General features: G+C 35.6%; 2 protein-coding genes across 2 annotated transcripts in view; one reads left to right on the forward strand and one right to left on the reverse strand.

The window, feature by feature from the left end:
• Positions 1-4565, forward strand: part of LOC107720033 (collagen alpha-1(I) chain-like) — a 43585-nt gene extending 39020 nt beyond the window's left edge. Inside the window, exons 49-51 of the mRNA XM_016527610.1 lie at positions 788-978; positions 2033-2275; positions 3294-4565. Of these exons, the coding sequence (XP_016383096.1) occupies positions 788-978; positions 2033-2275; positions 3294-3440 (581 nt within the window). The 3' untranslated portion in view covers positions 3441-4565. The remainder of the gene's footprint in view (positions 1-787; positions 979-2032; positions 2276-3293) is intronic.
• A 2987-nt stretch (positions 4566-7552) lies between these two features.
• On the reverse strand, positions 7553-10180 carry LOC107720282 (ras-related C3 botulinum toxin substrate 3-like). Its single transcript, XM_016527960.1, has 4 exons — positions 10166-10180; positions 10007-10069; positions 9736-9895; positions 7553-8256 (listed from the first exon to the last, which is right to left on the reverse strand). The coding sequence occupies exons 1-4, from the start codon at positions 10178-10180 to the stop codon at positions 8126-8128; spliced, it is 369 nt and encodes a 122-aa protein (XP_016383446.1). The 3' UTR covers positions 7553-8125.
• Between the last annotated feature and the right edge of the window lie 13976 nt (positions 10181-24156).

Consider the following 24156-nt stretch of genomic DNA (forward strand, 5'->3'; position numbering starts at 1 on the left):
ATGGTTGAATTGGATCATCGAAGGTCAGCAGCAAAGACATCGGTTAATAAAATGTGATTAAATACATAAATGATATATTTGTCTTATTTAACATTTAATTATTGCAGGTTTGTATAATATTCTGAGTTTGCATTTGACTGTTTTTATTGATTGTGAGGAACACAATGTGTTTGTGTGCAGTGAGATGAGTAAACACATGTTGATATTTAGTCTAGAACTACAGTAAGATCATGTTCACACACAACGCTCTGCACTTACTCCTGATTTCTGTCACCATGGCAACACCAGAGCTGTCACTCAACACATGGAAACAAAGTAACTCAGATGTTTCCTTCTAAATTAAAAAGTTATTTGTTACTTTACGATTTACTTAAAAAAGTAATCTGATTATGTAACTCGAGTTACTTGTAAAGCGTCTCGGAGACGTTGCCACAGTTCTTCTGGATTGAGTCTGTCTCAGTTTGTTCTGTTTCTTCATGTGACTCCAGACAGACTGATGATGATCAGATCAGATCTCTGTGTGCAGCACAAACGAAAATCTCACTGCATTATTACAATTAATGGCCAAATGAATGTTTGGAAATGTAAACGGATATTTCCTACTGACACACTACAGCAAAATCCTAAAAAAAGTAACTAATTACGTTTGTGGAAAGTAATGCGTTGCGTTACTTTTAAATTACTTTTTAAATCTGGACAGGGCTTGCTTGTTTGTTTTTAATATTGTGTTGTACTTGACGTGCATTTCGAAGCTCTGAAATTCACTTGAACCTGTGTTTGCTGCAAGGTTCCTACTGGGTGGATCCCAACCAGGGCTCTCCTCTGGATGCCATCAAAGTCTTCTGCAACATGGAGACTGGTGAGACCTGCGTCAGTCCATCTCAGAACACCATTCCCATGAAGAACTGGTACACTAGCAAGAACATCCGAGAGAAGAAGCACGTTTGGTTTGGAGAGTCCATGCCCAATGGCTTCCAGGTACATCAAGAGCTCATACAGTCTGAGAAAAAAACAGAATTGATCAAATACATTACATTGTTTCCAATATATTTGACATTTAAAATAATACATAAATAAATACATGTTTATGTACACATATAAATAAAAGTTTGTTTTTTAGTCAGAATAAAAGTCTGAAACCAGTTCTAACAAACAAACAATAAATAAATAAATATATAAATGTTTTAGGAGTAAATGTGAATGTTAAATATGTTTTGTGAATTTTCTAAAAACTTTGATTTTGATTTGATTAATGATCTAGAAATAGTCCAGCGTTTGAAATATTTATTTTATTTTAGAATTTATTACAAATATTAAAAATGTATTTATATGCACAATATAGATTTTCAGTTGGATCAGAAGTCTGAAAAAAGTTCCAGCAAACCATAAATAATATAATATAATATAATATAATATAATATAAAACCTAAACAATAAATAGTTGAAAGAATATTTATTGAATTTAATTCAAATATTAGATACTTAAAACTGTAATTAATAACCTAGAAATAGTAATAGTTCAGAATTTTTAAATATTTCTTTCATTTTATGAAATACATTGTATAAAATACATTTTAAAATGCATGTTTATGTGTACAAATTTACATAACATATTTTTCTTAAATAGAGTTTTTAATTGTTTTAAAAAACAATTGTATTAAAATTTTGATTATTTAAAAATTTGATTAATGACCTGCAGCTATGAATATGGCTTAATATGAAAGAAAAATGTCACTTTCCACATTATTTCCATCATTAATCTAATTTTTGACTTACATTATGATTATGACCTAGAACTATAAATATAGCTTAATATGAAAGAAAAATGTCAGATTCCGCATTATTTCTGTCATAAATCAAATTTTTGACTTGGATTATGTGAACTTTGGCGCAAACAATAAAACAAAGATTTTCTCGTTTCCACTCAAGCATAAGATGCTCTTTGGAGCATAAGAGTAGAACACTGCAGCATCTTCACTAGTGCTCTGGGAATATGGCATGGCAGTCATGTTGTGCTGTGTCTTCTGTATAGTTCCAGTATGGCAGCGAGGGCTCTGATCCAGACGATGTTAACATCCAGCTGACCTTCATGCGTCTGATGTCCAACGAGGCTTCTCAGAACATCACCTACCACTGCAAGAACAGCATCGCCTACATGGACCAGACCACAGGCAACCTGAAGAAGGCTGTGCTGCTGCAGGGCTCCAACGACATCGAGATCAGAGCCGAGGGCAACAGCCGCTTCACATACAGAGTCAGCGAGGACGGCTGCACGGTGAGCGCTTCTTCATCATATGTGACCCCGGAGCACAAAACCAGTCACCAGTCAAAATTGAGATTTATGCATCATCTGAAAGCTGATAAATAAGATTTCCATTGATGTATGGTTTGTTAGGATCGGACAATATTTGGCTGAGATACAACTATTTGAAAATCTGGAATCTGAGGGTGCAAAAAAATCTAAATATTGAGAAAATCATCTTTAAAGTTGTCCAAATGAAGTTCTTAGCAATGCATATTACTAATCAAAAATTAAGTTTTGATGTAGGAAATTTACAAAATATCTTCATGGAACATGATGTTTACTTAATATCCTAATGATTTTTGGCATAAAAGAAAAATGTATAATTTTGACCCATACAATGTATTGTTGGCTATTGCTACAAATATACCTGTGCTACTTTTGCGCTCCAGGGATACATTTGTGTCTCTTTCCTTCCTCGTAATGTTACTTATATGGAGCTCTTCAGGAATGAATTATCTTTGTAGTCTGCATCACCTCAACTAAAACCCATAGGATTTTCCCATTAGCTCTTGGTTTATTATAAGCTTTGTGACAAACGCAAGTTTATGATTCTTTGACATTTGATACTCTTCACAAATGAGCTAATTTTGAAGCTTAAATGCAATCGCCAGAAGTCGGAAGAACTGCACCACAGTAGAATGACTTGACCATCGCTAGTTTACGACAGCTTTTCCGATCTTTATTTAAAAAGATTTCCCTGTAAGTTTGAGTTAAAATAGTTACCTCTGTAGACTCATTTTTAGCAGCCACCTTTTTCAAGACTAATAAAAGCTTTGGGAAAATCACCAGCAGGGGGGTTTCTGATGCATTTTATGTTGTAGAATAAAATGTTTTATATATGTCTTGAGCTTGTGTTTAACCACAGACTGACACACGTTGATTTCAGGAAGCACTGAAATGCTAAATTTGGGGTTTCGAGCTACAAAAAATGCACGAGTGCTGCTCTATCAATCTCATTTGTCTTTTTCTCGCTTGCTTTCCTCCACAGTCACACACTGGCACATGGGGCAAGACAGTCATTGACTATAAGACAACGAAAACATCTCGTCTGCCAATCATTGATATCGCTCCTATGGACATTGGTGCTCCCGATCAGGAATTCGGCGTAGAAGTTGGCCCGGTCTGCTTCTTGTAAAAAGAAAAATCTGGACATGACTTTGCTGTTTTTTTTTTCTTTCTAGCAGTCATCTTCGAATCTTTTCCTGTTCATAAAAAAAAAAAAACCCGAACTCTTATTCGGCTGCAATCGGTCCATGTGCTTAACCCTGAGTCCCTGAGGACGGTGCGATTCCCATCTCCAGAAAAATAGCCTTCGTAAATCCAAATTGAGGACCACTGCATCAGCCAGCATCGCCATCTTAGCGAGAATCCTTTGCATCAGCTGAGAAGAAGAAAATAATATATACTTGTAAAACGCCACGCCCCCTTGGAGTCCAAACAAAAATGACCACCTGGTGACTTTTTGTGCCGTTTTTTGACCACTGCAAAAGGACAATGAGAAGCAAGCAAATGCTAATGTACCATTCTCTGGTGTTGAATAAATATGAGAAACGACAGCCGAGTGTCTTGTTCCTTCCAAGTGAGAAAAACTCACCAAACATCACAGTTAGCTGAATGGTGCAACGTCATCTTGATATACAGTAAAGGCTACCTCAGGACAAAAACAGGTGTTGGGGGGGAAAACGAGGGCGTTAGCGATTAGTAACAGGTATGAAAAGGTGCTACGCGTTTGTTTTGGTGCTGTCACTCGCAGGGCTGTTTTGGTGCTAGCTGTCAACAGAATGTCAATGTGATGCATTTATCAGAGTCAGCAGACGAGGAGAATAAAACGGCTGGTTACTGTAGATTTGCACTTAATCTGATATGGCTTAAGCGGATGGACTGATTGCCAGTTCGTCTCGTCTCCGTTTCACCTTCCCGAGAAGTCTTATTTTTGTCTGTACATGCCTACTTTCAAAATGCAATGCACATCTCTTTTCTCTTTTTGTTTTCGTTTGTTTGACTTGTTTTCAGTGAAAGGTTTCTCAAGGCGGCGAAAAAGAACACCCACAGAAGCGAAACAGACCCTCCGATGGTTCCAGCAAAGGATCTGTACTTATTTTGTACATGTACAGTATTTCGAGATGTTTTTAATTATTTTGGATGTTGAAATAAAGCATGTTTATGTGGTCAACTGGATGCTGGATATGTTATCTTCTTGCCGTGGCCTCGATGCCTTTCTCTAAGCATGAATTAAACAAACCACGATGCTTTCACTCAACTACCTTAATTTCTGCTTTATTTCCAGGGGGTTGTGCTTGGGATGCATGTGGGGTCGTATATCTGAAAATGTTTCTTTTTCAACATAAAAGTAATGATTATAATCATTAGCAAATTTATTCGTATACGCATTTTTAAACAAAAGTAGACCTACAGCAGATCTTCGGTGTAAATTTTAATACTTCACGAACAAACATCTTTCCACTATTATTATGCATTACAGTCTAGCAAGAAAAAAATGGTCCTATACTCAAACCAAAATTCGGTAAAAACCAGATGCATCATAACTGGGCTTCACAAAAGTCAGCAAACACAACACTGTAATTGTGATTCTCAACCCCTATACGTATACATTTAGAGGTCCATTCAACAATTTGCTTATGATTTTAAAAGTTTTATTTAAAAAATGAATAAATGTACACTCACGTATACCATTCAAAAACTTGGAGTCATTATAATTTTTTTTTTTATTATAAAAATTAATACTTTTATTTAGCAAGGATGCATTAAATTGATCAAAAGTGATGATAAAGACATTTATGATGTTACAAAAGATTTATATTTGTGATAAATGCTGTTCGTCTGAGTTATATATTCATTAAAGAAACCTGAAAAAATTCTACTCAGCTGTTTACAACATAATATGATAATAATAATAATAATAAATGTTTCTCGAGCAGCAAATCAGCATATTATACTGATTTCTGAAGATCATGTGACACTGAAGACTGGAGTAATGATGCTGAAAATACAGCTGCGCATCACAGAAATACATTACAGTTTAACAGATATTCACATAGAAAACAGCTGTTTTACATTAGAATAATATTCCACTGTTTTTACTGTACATTTGATGATAAATGCAGCCTCGGTGAGCAGAAGAGAATTATTTGAGACATTTAAAAATATTAAGTAAATGTTCAGCGTCTTCCACTGACCAGTTCATAAGACATAACATTTACGCAAACTTACATGCTTCACTTCTTCCTGTTGATCAGATTATTTCAGATCTCCTTTCATGTTTACATGAAGGCTTTCTGATTATTAACAGATTATTTTGGTGCATGTAAACATTGCTTTTAATGAGGCTGCATTTATGCGTAAAGTATGGGAGCTTTTTATGCAAGGGTCAGGATAATGTACATTAATAATAATGGCAGTTAATACAGAGAAAAGTCCCCCGAGACAATTATGCTAAATACATGGATGTGAAAAACTGATCTGAGTTTTCTTACAGTACAGTTAAGGGTCAAAAATATTTGACCACAGAATTGAGTGACAGAGCAATCAGAATCACGTGTTGCAGACGCTGTTTTCCTTGCATTACTGCAGAAAGATCTTAAATTGATAAACCAAATCCAAATTTTGAATCCAGTTTATATGTGTTGTGTTGAAGCACACTTCTGAGTGATGATTAGTGTGTCGTATCAGGTGCTTATGAAATCATGATTGCAAGTCCAGAGCTTTGGCAGATCACGTTTATGAGATTCGTCAAACATTGAGCTCATTGTACGCGGTTTACAGCTTTGAGAAAATTAATTGTGCGTTGTGGTGAACAGTTATAATGTTGTTGTGATTATTAGCAGCCCTGACGAGTGACAGCCACATTTAGATTAGATCCTCAACCCTGTTACCCATTTTGTTGTATTTTATTTTTTATATTTTTAAATATTATTTAAATGTATTATGGTTATGATAATAATAATTCATTAATAATATCTAAAATATAAAAACAGCAAATACACTAAGATGGGTAACAGGATTGCAGATTTAGCTACCCATTTTGGTGTATTTTCTGTTTTTATATAAATATATTTTTAAATATTATTTACATTCATTATGATTATTATTATTGTTAATATTCTTATGATTATTATTATTATAAAATCTTTAATTTTTTATATTTTCTTTTATTTCAGTTAACATGCATTTCATTTCAAGTATTTTTTTTTTTTAAATGATCATAACCCTGATACACGTGATTAAATCCAGATTTTCCTGATCAAAATTGAACTTTCAATTTCTAAGTCGAGCCAAATTTATTTATTTTGCACTTTTTACAATTTACATGATTTTAAAGCAGCTCTACAGAAAATCGTGATGTTTATAATAGATTATGTTGATGTTCATAGCATCATATCTTCATGCCTTAAAGTCACATTTAGCAGATTAGAGTTGAATATCAACATCATTTACATTTTGCAACAATACAAACAGTCACAGAGCTGAGATTTGCTAAATTGCAATTTATTTTAATGATTAAAAAACAAGCAGAAATGTATTTACTGCGACTGAACTTGGAAAAACTTGATTTTAAAAGCATTGCAAATGGGCATATTAACGAAATAGTTCACAAACAACACTCATTTCAGTCTGTTCCTCACACAAAGCTGTTGTTTGGCTTCAGAAGACTCATGCATTACATTTTATTGTCATTTATTCCAATGAATGAAAGCTGAGAGTCAGAGTAAGGGTAAAACATGAATAGATTTATTAATTAATGCATTCCTCATCTAAAACATTTTTGTGTAAATATACTATCTTACATCATGGAAATGTCTTTTGGCAGCTGTGAAGATCATCTTTTTGTTTGTTTTGAGTTATTTACAAAGAAAGGAAGTGCTGGAGCACCAAATCAAACAAGGTTTGCAAAGAGCATTCGAAAAAACATTCCCACAATGTTTGGAAAATCATAAAATGGAGTGTTCCTTTAACATTAAAAAAAACAAATGTAATAACAACGTAGCCAGAATATTAGTGTTAAAAGTTCTGAGAAGATTGTTATGTGTTTGTGAGCAAACGTTCTTCCTGTAACATTGTTGCAATGTTCAAACACAACAAATGTTATTATACATCATTCAAGGAATGTTTGATTTTTTTTTTTTAAATGTTACGTTCAGAGAACATTCAAAAGTAACATTTTCATAATGTTTGCAAAACGATACATTTTAACCAAGAAAAAAAGTTTTGAAAACATTTTAAAAACGGGGCACTTCAGAGAACATTCAAAAGTAACATTCTCATGTTTGCCAGATAATAAAATGGAACGTTCCTTTGATGTTTGCATTTTTTAAAAATGTTCAGAAATAATGTTTTCAGAACTTGTGTAGCAAAACGTTCTTAGAACTCTTTTTTTTTGTTAGCTGGGCACAAAACTGAACTTGATTTTTAACCCTTCCATGACCAGCTTCGCTTTTCACGATCCAAACATTTGCTACGTTTCTTTCTCGTTGAATCTCCTGTTTGACTCGCTCATGGGTCGTGAACTAATACTGCGAACGGTTAGCTTTGTACAAGAGCGTCTAAACCAACAGAACGTTCCCATGTCTTTGACACGCTTCCTTTACAACACTTACAGTATGTCAACAATTACACTGTACCACTAAAACTTCTCATATAAACGATATGAAATGGAATATTACGTCTCGGGGCACGAGCTTTCCCTCTACCGATGGTTCATATATATGTGATGTGCATTAGAGCTTCATGGACGGCTGTCACTGAACCTGCGAGAGTAGTACAGTATATTTTCCAAGAGGCTGATTAAAAATCTGTGTGCGCTCAGAAGAGAGTGCAGCGTTTGCCGCGTTTTTTGACAGGTGGAGGGCAGAGGACGGCGCGGATGGCTTCGTCAAACACAGTCTTTAGCCCGCGCTGCGTCAGAGCAGAGCACTCCAGATACTTCACAGACCCTGCGGCACAAACACAACACATCTGCTTTAGGTTTCATTCAGAAATGCATTTCCTTTAAACATTTGTTCTACATTATTTTACTTGAGTCGAAGTGTTTTAGTAAAAATATACTCCACAGGCTATGCGTGATTAACCAAAATAAATACTTATAATGATGAAATAAATAATACTTGTAACGAGAAGCACTAATAAACTAATGAGAAGCTTAAAGGGTACCCTATAGTATTCTGTCAGAATAAAAGGGTGATGGATCGTTTGAAAAATGAGAGATTAACACAGCCATAAATATTAGTGTTGTCATTTTACATGTAATGTGAAATAAAATTGTTTTATTTTTATTTCATTATTTGTTTTTAATTAATTATTTTTTATTCAAATTTATCTTAAGTAGTGGATTTTGTATTTAACAGTGAAATGTTACAATAGTAATATTTCTTGTTTTGTTTTTAGTTATATTTTTAATAATAATAGTTATTATTATTATTTAATATAAATAAAACCAAACACAAAACATACTAGGTAGGTATTTATTTATTGACATACTGATAAATAATCATTTTTAATATTTTTAGAAAAAAATAAAATAAATGGATTTTTCCACAAATCGTGCAGCCCTACTCTTTTTTTATCTTTTACTCTCTATGTATTTATTTATTTATGTTTTTATGTTATTTTAAGGTGTCCTTGTTACACATGTTACATGTAATTACTTTTATAATAACAATAAATTATGCATAATTACATGCAAGTAACCCTAATCCTAACCATATAGTAAGTACATGTAGTTAATTAATATTACTCACTATTTAAATGTATAATTACACTGTAACAAGAACACCTTAAAATAAAGTGTAACCAAATACAGTAAAAATGGCTAAATATTATTACTGTTTAAAACAGCTGTTTTCTATGTGAATATGTGTTAAACTGTAATTTATTTCTGTGATGCGCAGCTGTATTTTCAGCATCATTACTCCAGTCTTCAGTGTCACATGATCTTCAGAAATCATTCTAACATGCTGATTATTAGAAACATTTCTGATTATTATCAATGTTGAGAACATTAATATTTTTGTGGAAACCGTGATAGATTTTATTTTTCAGGATTCACAGATGAATAGAACGTTCAAAAGAACAGCATTTATTTTGCAACATTATAAATGCGTTTCACTGTCACTTTGGATCCATTTAATGCATCCTTGATGAATAAAAGCATTCATTTCGAATCTTACGGACCCCCGATGTTTCTAAGAGGTGTTGGTCCTGCAGAAGTCAGCTTTGTACTGTTTCTGCAGGCTTTGAGAAACACTGACCCTCAGGCTTCTGGCAGCACAAAGAGCTGATGGGGAACGGTCATTGTGTTTCTAAGACAATGTGCATCTCTGTGCATCCCACAACATAACCAGCGTCCCACTCGCTCAATAACTGCATGAATGCATGCACAGATTTCCTGCCGTCATGAGTTTGTCAGTACGCACCGATCTCTCGGGCCATGGCCAGACCCTGCGGGTATGTGATGGGAGACAGCTTCTTGTCCCGCAGCCGCTCTATGGTGTCCTTATCATCCCGCAGGTCCAGTTTGGTGCCCACCAGGATGATGGGTGTGTTGGGGCAGTGGTGTCGCACCTCGGGGTACCACTGGAGCACAGAAACACTCAGTCTTATGTTACGCTCTGCTATCAGTGCTGTGCTTTTGTCTGCTCTGCATGCTGTGCGTTCAAAAACAACTGAAAAATGAGTTGCACCAACCTTTGCACGGACGTTCTCAAAGGACGCTGGGCTCACCAATGAAAAGCATATTAAAAACACATCCTATGGAGAAAACAGAGGGAAAATGCTGTTTTTATATTTGCAAGCCCAGTTCAGTTACACCACACTAAATCATATGTGCTGAATGAAATCCAATACTTGTTTCCTACTCATTTTGATGAGCTGATTTCACTCGAGCACGTCACACTTTTTCACAAAACATGCATTTTCATAGTGTTTTTGCTTTCAATAACCATTTGTAAGAGGAAGAAGTGTTGTATTATTCTTTAATCAGTGGGAAAACTGCCACAAAGACATGATTCCTGATTCCTGAAAAATCTTCACTCTTATTTTGTGAAAAAAGTGATCTTTTTAACTGCTTCTTTTATTTATGACACACACACACACACACACACACATCAATCACTGCATTATATGTTTGGAGCATTTCAATCTCATCTTACTGAGACAGATTACTGGAGATATAGAGCGACCACTGATATTTATATCATTCTATGTCAGTATCTGCTGCACTGTTATAAAGATCTCATTGATTTACATCACAAGCATCATTCTCACTATATCAGACTATATGAGCCATTAAAACCTGATGCATCAAATATAACACAAACATAAACCACATATGCATGCAATTTTTTTTTTATTGCTTTTATATTTGTCTAAAGGTTCAATAAAATGCTCCATTGTTTTTAATCAGATGCACACACTATATACTCACACTGTAGGGATGTACTCGCCGGGGAAGGCATTTGTGGTGTAGCTGATCAGCAGACAGGTTTTACCCACCGCCCTGAGGAAACACACACCACTCAGCTCAGCTCTGAGATGCATTACTGTGCATTTATATAAAACCCATAGATGCAGAGGAAATGACGGTGAAAGAACACTAGGTCATAACGTTATATGATGAATAAGTTGCATCAAGTAAAAGTAGTTAGTGCTGCTAGTGTGCTCTTTCTGTGTTAGTATGGTGTCAGTATGTCAGATAGTGACAGACCCTGTCCCAGATTCACACTCGCCCGAGGCCACACACACACACACACACACACACACACCATCACCAATGAAATGTGCACTGAAAAAAGATTCGTTCGTTTGAGTCGAATGAATGACTCACACACGAGCGGTTCTCGAATCACCACCTGACTGACTTGTTGAACAGTTTGGGAAATCTTGACGTAATATAATATACAGTACAGATTATCCTATTTAAATCAATGTGAAAAACGAGAGGTCAAAAGTAATCTAAAAGTAGTCTGATTATATTACCCAAAATGTGTAATGTAATGGATTACGTTACTAACTACAATGTTTGTCATGTAATCTGGAATCAGTAACGGATTACAGTCGGTAAGTAATCTGCCCAGCTCTGTTCACACGATAGTCACACCACTGCAAATCGCTGTAAAAAGCAGACCAAAATTCTTTAACAAGGGGGCATTTGAAAAAAAGATGATCAATTGACAGAAATTACAATTCGAGTGAGCATTGAATTTACACCTGCCTTTAATTGCACGCAATTACGCCATGGCGTCAAATAATTGCGAATCGTGTTTCTGAATCGGTTCTTCAAAAGAACCGACTCGCGGAATGACTCGGACTCAGCTCGCATGCACGCGCTCCACACACTTCTCGTGCACGCTAAAGGAGGGCGTGGTAACCATAGCGTCTGCTTCGGGCTTTTGCCATTCAATCAACACCCAATGCATTTCTGTTCAAAGCCCGTTCATTTAACGTCTAATGACCGATGCATGCTGCCAAGCCGCACATGCATTAGCGATTAAAATAATACATGAAACGATTATTAATGCATCACGCTGTGATGCGCTCATTACAATAGCTATACAGATTCCGATAATATTACAGTTTTGCATGCATTCTACACGCATGCACACGCTTAGGATCAAATAGAGGATATAACGTTGAGCAAATAATAAAATGCAAAGGCCAGAGCTCATGGATGCATTGCAATACCCCACACGGCTTTTCCAAGGATGCTACTCTCCATCAGCTCCCAAAACACTACTTACCCGTCGCCGACCACCACGCATTTAATAGCTTGCATTTGTGGAGAGGCAGGTTACTTCGCTTCACGGCCGTAAATGTGTTTTATTATGCCACGGCTCCCGCTTAACCCGAGAATTGATAGATATCTGCAAAAATACGGCCACTGCCCTCCTTGCAGCAGCGGGTTTGACAGCGAACCTCACCGAGACTCTCCGGAAAAAGACGAAGACATTTAAAGGGACAGGAGTCGCTGCACACGCACAGGATTGAATACTAGCTACTAAACACGGCGGAATCTGTACTATTTACTCATTACTCCATTTTTTTCATAGTAATTGTAACAGTTGGTGTTATACAACACTAAATATTTTAATTAGGTGCAGGGTAGATGTTTGGCACGTGACTTACCTCGCTAATGTGAGGTAAGGTCACGTGACAAATGTAATTGTTTAACATGTTGAAACAGAAATAGTTATTTATAGTATAGTATGTTTTACATGTGACTTTTCAAACTCCAAAAAAAGTGAAATTTTCAAATTAAGAAGTTTTGAGAACAAGTTTCCTATGGAAGCCCATTTCCGCCACTGAATAAAAAAATAAAAAAATGGTAAATGCGACTTTTTATCTCACAGTTTTCTCAGAATTGTGAGATATAAACTTGCAATTGTGAGAAAAAAGTCAGAATTGTGAGATAAAAAGTTGCAATTACCTTTTTTATTTTTTACTCAGTGGCAGAAACAGGCTTCCACAGTTTCCTGATTATTCACCAAGGCAATCTCCTTTTCCAAACCAAATATATACACTTCATCTAATATTTTTATTTTTCCAATTCATCCATTTTCATTAAAAAATGCCACTCAAATATGTAAAAGCATTGTAAAAACGTGCAATATGCAGTAGATGTATTATGCATAGTTGCAAAGCACCCTGATGGAAATCAGTTGTTGGGGCTGAAGTGAGCCAAAACAGCATCAGGTTACATAACAAACACACAGGAACAGAGCCAAACAAGCCTTGCATTTAGTCCTCACCGTGTAAAATGAGTTGCATGAATAAATCCTGACATTATTATATGATCAAACTCAAAGTATAAAGAATGGTAATGCATGTGCACCCTTCATCTCTAACGGATTTATTTATTTGTGTTAACTAAAACTAAAACCATTTTCATTATATGAAATAATATTTATTATTGAAAAAAATAAAATGAACCTGCTGAGACAGTAATCAATTAATAAAAATGTATTTTTTGTATTGGTCTGCAATGGCTTGTGATCCCTCCAACATCATAACCAACATCTGATTGTTGATAAGTAGATAAAAAATAAAAAATAAATAAAAATAATAATAATAACAATAATTTTAATTTTTATGCATTATATAAAATCACACCATAATAAAACATGCATACATTACAGGTTTGGCACAACATGAGTTTTTAGTGTAATATTTCTTGAATATTAACGTGATATTTCTGGTTCGTGAATAATCTTGTGCACTTCTTCTAACTGGATCCGCTGGCTTGATCTTTGATCAAGGCATTTATTTGATTTAAAATACAGTAAAAACAGTGAAATATTATTCTAATGTAAAACAGCTGTTTTCTATGTGAATATCTGTTAAACTGTAATGTATTTCTGTGATGCGCAGCTGTATTTTCAGCATCATTACTCCAGTCTTCAGTGTCACATGATCTTCAGAAATCAGTATAATATGCTGATTATTAGAAACATTTCTGATTATTATCAACGTTGAAAACAGAATATTTTTGAGGAAACTGTCAGACATTATATTTTGCAGGATTCACAGATGAATAGAAAGTTCAAAAGAACAGCATTTACTTAAAATATACATTTTTTTGTAACATTTCACTTTTGATCAATTTAATGCATCCCTGATGAAGAAAGTATTAAATTCTTTAAACAAATATTACTGTCCCCAAACTTTTTAATGGCCGTTCATATGCATAATAATACAGGTATGTAACAAACAATATGCAATAATCAATTCAAAAATAACCAATCATCTTATATTGATTAATGTTATATTTCCGTTTTGAATTCAAATGCATTCGATCAGAGGATTAAGCAAATGAACAAAAATATCCAAATGAATATCAATTCTCATACAACAGCATGTGTAAATTATAGATAGATTTTTAATGTCAAACACTCTTTTTGATCTTTTATAGACATCTTTTCTTAAGTCCAGGAGGATTTGGAGGCATGTGAAGGATGGCTTTGTTTTGTACTTATTATTTAGTAATCTTCATCCCTTTGCATTTGTTGCAAGTAAAATTCGTCAAGAAATCAACGGATACAAAACACATCAACTTTGTAATTTCTCCTAATTATATGACAACCACAATAGCAGCTGTTTTTAAATGTAAAATGTATTGTTAATGTCTAAACTCAAATTTAAAAGCAAAATGATTTTTTTGCAAAACGAGTGTTTGTTTTGGTCCCAGCTGTTAACATGTGAAGCACTGAATGATTTATGAAACAAGACATATTTCATAGTTCAGTGCTCAAAATATTATCCATACCTCAATTTCTTATGTCTATGGGACAGTACATATCTGTATGCTATTGTTTTTTAATTGTGGGCTTCATATTCCATTATAATAATGTCTGCATGTCACATTGACCCTAACTAGTTTCCAAACAATTTACACTATGAAAAACAGTAATAGCAAACAGATCAAAACCATAACTACAACAAAATTATCATATTGCAAAAAAATAAAATTGAATAATTATGAGAACAAAGCTATTTTTGTAACAAACTGTGAATACTGTATAAAGTAATCACAACTTTTAAATGTTATTTATGTCTGTGCTTTTGGAAATGAATTATTACTGTCTTTAATTCACTTATTTTGGATTGCAGGCTCATTTAGAACCAAATGTAACTGTTTAGATCATTATTTATTTATAACCACGTGGTATAGAAAGATGGAACTTTCGCGAACGTTTCAAATTGAATAGCTATGATGTCAATACCTTAACTGAAACGATGTCTCTTTGATAATTGATAATAATAGCGCTCTTCTGGTGATTGCACAGGTTACGTTCTTCGTTGATTAATCACTGAACGCGCCATTTTTAATTTGAATGTGCGAGACTTCCGGCGTCGTTCGTTTCCAGTTACAAAAAGAGTCCGTTATGCTGCTTAACATAGCAAACTGCCATTTTTAAATATTTTAAATTATCATCATAATCATAAACACTGCCATACCGTCAGAGGGATTTGAATGTGACTCTATCGCCGCCTTGAGGACGGAGGTTCGTGACTGTATTTGTGTATGAAACGGCGCTCATGAAATTCAAAAACTAACGGAAAAAAGTTTCAGGTGAGCCAAATAATGACTGACATTTCTCTGACAAGAAGAGAGGCAACTAAACAAGGTTTTCATCCTTAGCATTGTGTATTTATCACAGATGAAAGAGCATTTATAGATTGAATAACAGTTTTAACTGTAAACATTAGTTTGTTTTTCAAATGTAGCGGTAAGATCCTCGACGACCGTTACACTCGCTGGAAGATTATTATTATTTATTAACGGATTATTTCTGCTATAACACTGTTATACATTAAAAATTGTGCTACATACTGTACATGAAAACTGTTTTTTAACCGACATTGTCTAATTCCATTGTCAGAAAACAATTCTGGCTACAAATAGAGAGAGAGAGAGTGGGTTACATTTAAAAGGCCTACATTTACCTGATAAACATAAATGGTGTTTGTTTAATAAATGTGTTCAGTAGATGGGCCAAGACTTATTTTTTGCCCTCTTTAATTGTGTTGTTGTAGGACATTGTCTTAGTAACTAATGGATGATTAATCTAGGAAGCTGAGCATATCTGTCTCTTGTCGAGGAATAAGAGACGGCAAGAACACAAAGTATAGGAAAAGACTAATATTTTTGTGTTTATCTTCTTTTCAGAAGATCTGCTCTAAACTGTGTATCTGTTATTAGATATGGACACTTTGAAACCACATGAGGATCCATGGAAGGTCTATAAGGAGGAACCCCCCAGCACTACTCAACAGTAAGCGCCGTCTGGTTTTTCACATTAGTTTATCATATGGCACAGCATTACTGCTCACACATACGTTTATGCATGCAATCATATTTGTGACCCTGGAGCACAAAACCAGTCATAAGGGTCAATTTTTCCAAATTGAGATTTATGCATCATCTGAAAGCTGAATAAATACGCTCTCCATTGATGTATGGTTTGTTAGGATAGGACAATATTTGAAAATCTGGAATCTGAGGGTGCAAAAAAATCTACAAAGTATAGGAAAAGACTAATATTTTTGTGTTTATCTTCTTTTCAGAAGATCTGCTCTAAACTGTGTATCTGTTATTAGATATGGACACTTTGAAACCACATGAGGATCCATGGAAGGTCTATAAGGAGGAACCCCCCAGCACTACTCAACAGTAAGCGCCCTCTGGTTTTTCACATTAGTTTATCATATGGCACAGCATTACTGCTCACACAGACGTTTATGCATGCAATCATATTTGTGACCCTGGAGCACAAAACCAGTCATAAGGGTCAATTTTTCCAAATTGAGATTTATGCATCATCTGAAAGCTGAATAAATACGCTCTCCATTGATGTATGGTTTGTCTGTTTCATTTGATAATTCAAATGAATCCTAAAGTCGTAGGGGTGCACAAAATATTGGCAATTTAATGATAACTGATAAATATTCACTTTTAATGTCATTGTTATTGATCAGAGGAAAACTAGGTTGATATATTAAAGCTGATAAATTATGGATTACCAAATAGGCTATAATTTGGTAAATGAATTTGAAAAAGAAAGATCTATTTTTGAGAAGAGAAATTGTTACGTTACAGTTTATTTGTTTTCTACAGTTAAGTTTTTAAGTGAATAAAGTGCTTGGGACGTGTCTTTTAATAGTGAGCGTTTTGTTTGATTCAGATTCAAGATTTATCAGACAATTTGTGACCCTGGAGCACAAAAGCAGTGTTAAGTCGCTGGGGTATATTTGTAGCAATAGCCAACAATACATTGTATGGGTCTTGACACTTAAGACTGGTTTTGTGCTAGTCTTCCAAATATAAAGAATTATCGCTTATTTTTAATATCGGCTAGAATTTTCTCATCCATGCATCCCTATAAATTTGTATTTGAATGTAATGAACATACTGCCTACTTAGCCACCTGTACAAAGTGTTACTCGCCTAAAAACGAACAGAGTAAAAGACCTGGATGCCTGTTTAGTTATTAGTTAAGGAACAGACATGTTATTAAGTGCTCTCATGTGTGATTCTTAAAGCTGTCCCGCCGGGACTCCTGTGATTAGGGCCGATGTTTAAATCAGTAACTTTTCCAGCTCGTTTAGGCTTGTTGTCAGGTTACTCAAGGCAACAAGAGCGTGCTTTCATGATAAATTACAGAAGCATTTCATTGCTTTCACTGCACAGTGGAATGGATGGCATCTGTTGCCCCACTGTAGTGTATAAGGTACATTACTTTACATATAATACTTATAGGAAATCAGTATTTTCTAATCATGTTACATATCAGAGACAAGTTATATATGGTCTAAACTAAACTGATTTTCACCTGGAGTGTGTGGTACAATATACAAGGAAAATATACATTAAAAATATAAATTTTAATTGTATATTTTCCTTGTATATTGTACCACACACTCCAGGTGTGTGTGGTACAATATACAAGGAAAATATACATTAAAAATATAAATTTTAATTGTTTACAGATTAAAAAAAATATATGTATATATATATATAAATTATTTTTCATTTTCTGTTTTATTTTTTGTTTCATTTTTAATATGTGAATAATTTGGACATAGCTTTGTATATCTAATCATTATTCTCTAATGCATAATGATTTATTGTTATTATATTTATTTATATATTTTAATTGTCATGACAGAGAATATGAAAATGTACAATTTTGTTAATGTACACATCTGCAAAAGTGTGGTTTATCAGCGTAACAAACACCAGGTTGAATATTGTATTAGTACTTACTAAAAAAATAAAACTATAAAAAATGCTGTTTGATTAGACGCATGGCTTTTAACATCAGCATGAAAATAAATAGGATGATTTTTTTTTTTTTTTTTCATTTTAGAACTTTAAAAACGTAAAAGTTTATGCATTTCAGTACTTTAAAATTGTGTTTATTTTTTCCTCCTCCTCACAACTCTTGACACCAGCATGAAAGTATATGAGAAGCATTTTTTCCATTTTAGACGTTTTCAAGCATAGAAGTTTTATTTGATTAGTTGCATTTTTAATACTTTATAAAATTGCATTTTTTTTTTAATCCACAACTCAATGTCAGAACAGATGCAACCTTTTTAGGGTCATGACCCAGCAGTGGATAAGCACTTATATACTGTAGACACATTGAGAAAGTAACTGCAATTCCAGTTTGCTCCACAGGAGGTCTCTGTCTCTCTGTCATTCCCTCCCTGCTTCTGTACTGTCTCTGTCTCTCTTTTTCTCCATGCATTTCACGGAAATCATCATTTTGATAACGTTGAATCACAGCTGCTGTGTAACTCATATTATATGGCTTATTTATTCAGCTTTCAGATGATGCATACATCTCAATTTCAAAAAATTGACCCTTATGACTGGTTTAGTGCTCCAGAGTCACATATATGCATATATGTTTATTTCACTCCATATTTCCCCTCTCAGTTTTGCTGGCTGGAGTGTGCGTCTGTTGGAGTCGCTGCAGTCGAGTCATCTGAGGTCACTGATGGAGTCGATCTTTAGGCAGCGTTCAGTGAGATCCAAACCCAACAGAAGAGTCCAAGCACATGACCGAGTCTCTGCTAACTCCATGAGTTTTGAGGATTTCTTCTCCTCTCTGAAAGAAGCGACAGGCCAAGACTACCAGAGAAGTGACGTGGAGGAGTTATTCAATGAGGCCGGTGCTCTTCCATTTGTGGTTATTTACTTCTTTAACTCGTCAGGAGCCGCTGACGAGACAAACTTCTATGCTGGTCCTTTCACTAGTAGAGTTACATGTACTCGTTTTATGACAGGTGTGTCTTCTTTTGTACAGATGGACATCTCTTGTGATGGTTGTGTAGGATGGCAAACGTTCCACAACTTCATACTGCAGCATTACAAGCATATCAAAGACTCGATGTGGGCCTGTAAAAATGTTCCCATCTCACAGCCTTCAATACACCACTGTACCTACAACAAGGTGACAGCTAACACATTTCTGCATCACTTTTATCTATCTATCTGTCTGTCTGTCTGTCTGTCTGTCTATCTGTCTGTCTCATTTTCATTTGAGGATGAGTATTGTGCCGAGACAGCTTAGCCCTGAAAATGTGTCAAAAAATAATAGAAAAGTGACCATATTTAAAGAGGTCATGAACTGCCTTTTTTATTATTTTGTACTGTTCTCTGAGGTCCACTTATAATGCTATAAAGATTTTTACATCAGAAAACATCAGAACGCTCTGTTTGAATAGGCGTGGCGGATTATAGACTCAGAAGTAAACGCCCACTGCTGTGATTGGCTAATAGTTGTGTATGTTTGACTGTCTACATTGCTCATAGATGAACGCTGCTGAGATTTAGAATGAATGAATGAATGATGCATTTATGTAGCACACATTTAGGTCAAAAATGCATAATTAACTCAATACATATCAAACGATCTGTAAGAAGAGACAAAGCAATAGTTACTCACACTTGTGTGTTGCGACATTACTGTCGGATCCATCCTAGTCGCACAGCATCGTCTTTTAGCTTCAATCTTTCTGAAAATCCTGTGTCTAATTGTGCCTTGTTCGTAAACGAATCCGCAGAGAAATGAAGTGAACAAAGGACCAAGTTCTTACTGACACGGTCTGGATCTTAATTCACTCTTTCTTAACGTTAGGATCAGAAGGCAACACAAACATTGTTTTCCCACAGCTTTGCACTGCACAGCGTCTTGTTGTCTTTGGAGCATCTTTATCATTTGGTACTACATGCACGAATCAGTGGGCGGGGCTAAACAGGCAGCGATGTAGAATCGGTGGGCGGGGCTAAACGGGCAGTGATGTAGAATCGGGGGGTGGGGCTAAACAGGCACAGATGTATAATCAGTGGGCGGGGCTAAACGGGCAGTGATGTAGAATCGGTGGGCGGGTCTAAACAGGTAGCGATGTAGAATCAGTGGGCGGGGCTAAACTGGCAGAGATGTAGAATCGGTGGGCAGGGCTAAACAGGCAGCGATGTACAATCGGTAGGCGGGGCTAAACAGGCAGCGATGTACAATCGGTGGGCGGGGCTAAACAGGCAGCGATGTACAATCGGTGGGCGGTGCTAAACAGGCAGAGATGTCAATTGGTGGGCGGGGCTAAACAGGCAGAGATGTAGAATCGGTGGGCGGGGCTAAACAGACAGCGATGTAGAAGCAGGCGTTGATGTTCCTCTGCGGAGGCGGTGCTTATCCACACCATTACATCATAGAGTCGTACATTCCACAAGCTGTCGTTTTGGCAGACTGCCTTCAATATAAGCTGTTTTTAGACTAATGACAAAGTTTTGAGTTCTGAAACTTACAGGATGTTTTTATTGTACAATGACCTCTTATATGTCAAAAGATCAAGGGAATTTTGGTTTCTCAATTCATGACCCCTTTAAATCCATTTCTTCTACATCTAAAATTGTGTATTGTAAAAATGATTTCATGAATACAGGATATACATGCACACAGCGCACTGGTCTCCTATCAGCACATCCCAAAAATCCACAATGAGCCGATCAACAGAATCCTATATGAGCCGCATGATGAGCTCATTATTACTTCATCAGAAAGTCCAGCCAGCTCTGTGGTCATCATTGATGTCAGTCAGAAGAGAGAGGAATACATCTGGAGAATAGAAAAGGTGATTATACAGTATATAATGTTTGCAACAATGGTGCATCTTATTCTCTGTACCATATTTTTGTGAGCCAGGTTTATAGGATATTGTAGCAACATATATATTGTACATAATGTGCACAATCTGCACATGATCAACCATGCCATCCAATCATTCCCACTGCCATAGATAACTGGGTAGACAAGACAGGTCAATCAGATAGATAGATAGATAGATAGACAGTAGGTCATGCTTCAAAGGGATGTTGTTTTCTATGGGAAAGGACAGTCACAGAGCATTTAAGTCTAAATACACACTCATGATTCAGAGAGGTTGTTGTTGTGGTTTTTTAAAGGGAGTGTCCAGACCCAAATAAAAAGTCTTGATTTAGTTGTTTTGACGGATTTATTAAAACAGACTATTCCCCAGCATTTTCCATTCTGTAATATTCAGAGTAGTAATAAGCCGCCCCCACAGTAGTCACAAATTTAATTGCTAGAGAAAAAAAACACAGTCTAAATATTGTGTAAAACAAGAGTATGACTCACTCATTAGAATAAATGTGGCCCTGCAGCACAAAAGCAGTGTTAAGTCGCTGGGGTATATTTGTAGCAATAGCCAACAATACATTGTATGGGTCAAAATTATCTATATTAAAATAGAAAGCCGTTGTGTTAATTAGTACCGTATTGGCCCGAATATAAGACGACCCTGATTATAAGACGACCCCCCTTTTTCCAGATGTACCTTTTGGAAAAAGGCTTTTTAAAAACCAGATCTTGTTTTTTCTCAGTAAAACACATTTTGTCTTCAATTATTTTCATATTGCATATTTTTCCTATTTTAATTTTTGTTTTGAAAGTATGGTAAAAACTGGTAAAATGTACCAACAATCACATTTAAAAAATATACACTTTTTGATATACCATAAAAAAAAATAAAAAAAACTGGTAGCCCATCTGAATTAGGACATTTAGGCTATCCATCTAATAGTAGCCTACCAAAATCTTATTAAGAGTAGAAGTTAAATCTTACTGTAGTCTTGAAATCTGGGTACTGTCTTATGTTTTAAAATCACAAAGGGAGTTTGGTCCCATCAGGGTAACGTGACAGTCACGACTCGTGCAGCTGTAAGGTTTTCTTTTTCTTTTGTTTTTACTCGCGATCTTTACAACACGCATTACATTACGTATTTCATGGCACACTCGTTTTATGCGTATTTGGCGCCACCTATTGTTGTGGGTGTATTATTGACATGTCAAAGTCTAGACCCTGAATATAAGACAACCGCGTTTTTTCAGATGTATTTCCAAGAAAAAAAACATTGTCCTATATTCGGGTCAATACGGTAAAAATTTCACGATATTACTGCTAATACCTTTACAAACAGTTTCTAAGTACGTTCTGCACGTGTGCATTCTCTTGCTACAGGTGTGGAACTTACTGAATGGCCTCAATCTTCATAAACTAGAAACCGTCTCCAATGCAGAGGTCACCGGGGTCATCTGTCACCATGACAACCAGCTTCTAGCCACAGGCTGGAGTCGACTGATCGGCAACACGACTACCAGCAAATAACGACACGACGTTTGAAACCCTTTCACTATGTCTTCATCTCCTCCTTCTGCTCCTGCAGGGAGTCAAGTGTTTTGACTTCAGCTTCTCTCTGGGGCTGCTGGTGACCGCTGGAGTGGGTTCTGCTGTCAGACTGTGGAACCGCTATGTGACCTCCCGCCCGACTGCGGTTCTGCGCAGTCACCAGACCACTGTAGTAGATGTGGTTATTCACCAAGCATTGGGCAAGATCTTCAGCTACTCCAAGGACGCTGTTAGTTTTACTCCTACCAGATGTCAGAGTGCAAAACAGAGAGAGCTATATAAAAGATCCCGGGGTTGGATTTCACGAAAGAAAAAAAAAAATTCTTAAGATAAATTCCAAGAAGTTCGAAAGAATGTTCCTAAGTGCAATTCTTCAGAAATTCTTAAGAAGTCCTCATGTATTTTGTTAAGAACATCTTATTTTTTTCTTTAAAAAAAAATACAAGCTTTGACATTATCTGATTGTATTGAAGAGGCGCTGATTGAAAGTCATAATAAGCGTGCACAGAATTTTTTGCGCTCTGTTTTGAGTGAATGCGTCGTGTATTTGTGTGCGCACTGCTGAATGCTGCCTTAAAACTATACTTTTTTAATTATAGGCTAAAATTAAAAACAAGGTCCTTTTCTGACTCGTTTTTAAAAATTGTTTCTGAATTGCAAATTCAGTGAAAAGTTACAGTATGTCACGCATAATTCATTGTTTAAATGATTAATCACTGTGTCACTTCAGAGAACTCATGCACATACCTAGTTGTAGAATTATGTATTATATGTAGCTATTGTTATGTTTTAATTCTTAATTGCAACAATTAATTTGAAAGAACCCGTTACATTTTGAAAATATCTTATCTTGGTGGATTTAAGACAAGTTGGAGGTTATCCTAACTTTAAGAAGTTATGTATGATGGTTTTTAAGGAGATTTTCAAGAATTTGAATGCATAAGTTTTGAAAGTTTGCCGAAAATGTACTCACCCTCAGGCCTTCTGAGATGTAGATGGTTTGTTTCTTCATCAGAACAAATTTGGAGAAATTTAGCATTACAAACACGCATTCTCAGAAGTAAGGGCCAGTCTGTGTCTCAATCATACACACTTTAATGGCTACTTAAAAGCAAAAAGGGCTTTTAGCCAGAATACACACACAAAGTGCATTTTTTCTGGTTCTGTTCAACTCGGTGTGTGCTTTTGTGGTCATACCTTGAGACGTCTATGACAACAGGGTTTTAATGGTGGTCTGACACAGCAGAACTGGAGATCTCAAAGACATTTACTGAAGTGTATCTGTGAGTACAGGACATTTATGTAAATGCAGACCTGTCCTGGAAGTCTGGTCGTCAGCACGGCGAGGATATCCTAGCCATGGATCACTGTCCAGGTCTGGGACTTCTGGCTACTGGGAGTTATGATGGAGAGATCATTATATGGAGCCTGGCTCTGCAGAAACCCATCACACGACTGCAGACAAACCAGCAACAGAAGTCAGTATGAAATCAGACTGCAAAAAATGGCATTTTCCTTGCTTATTTGAAATACAAGATTTTATGAATTAAGTACACATATTAAACACTGAATTCCTTCCCAGTGCACCTAAACTATTTTTGGAAATAAGTATTCAGCAGCTTGCT

This window comes from Sinocyclocheilus rhinocerous, unplaced genomic scaffold, assembly GCF_001515625.1.
Source record: "Sinocyclocheilus rhinocerous isolate Xijiao unplaced genomic scaffold, SAMN03320098_v1.1 scaffold792, whole genome shotgun sequence".
Classification (NCBI taxonomy): Eukaryota; Metazoa; Chordata; class Actinopteri; order Cypriniformes; family Cyprinidae; genus Sinocyclocheilus; species Sinocyclocheilus rhinocerous.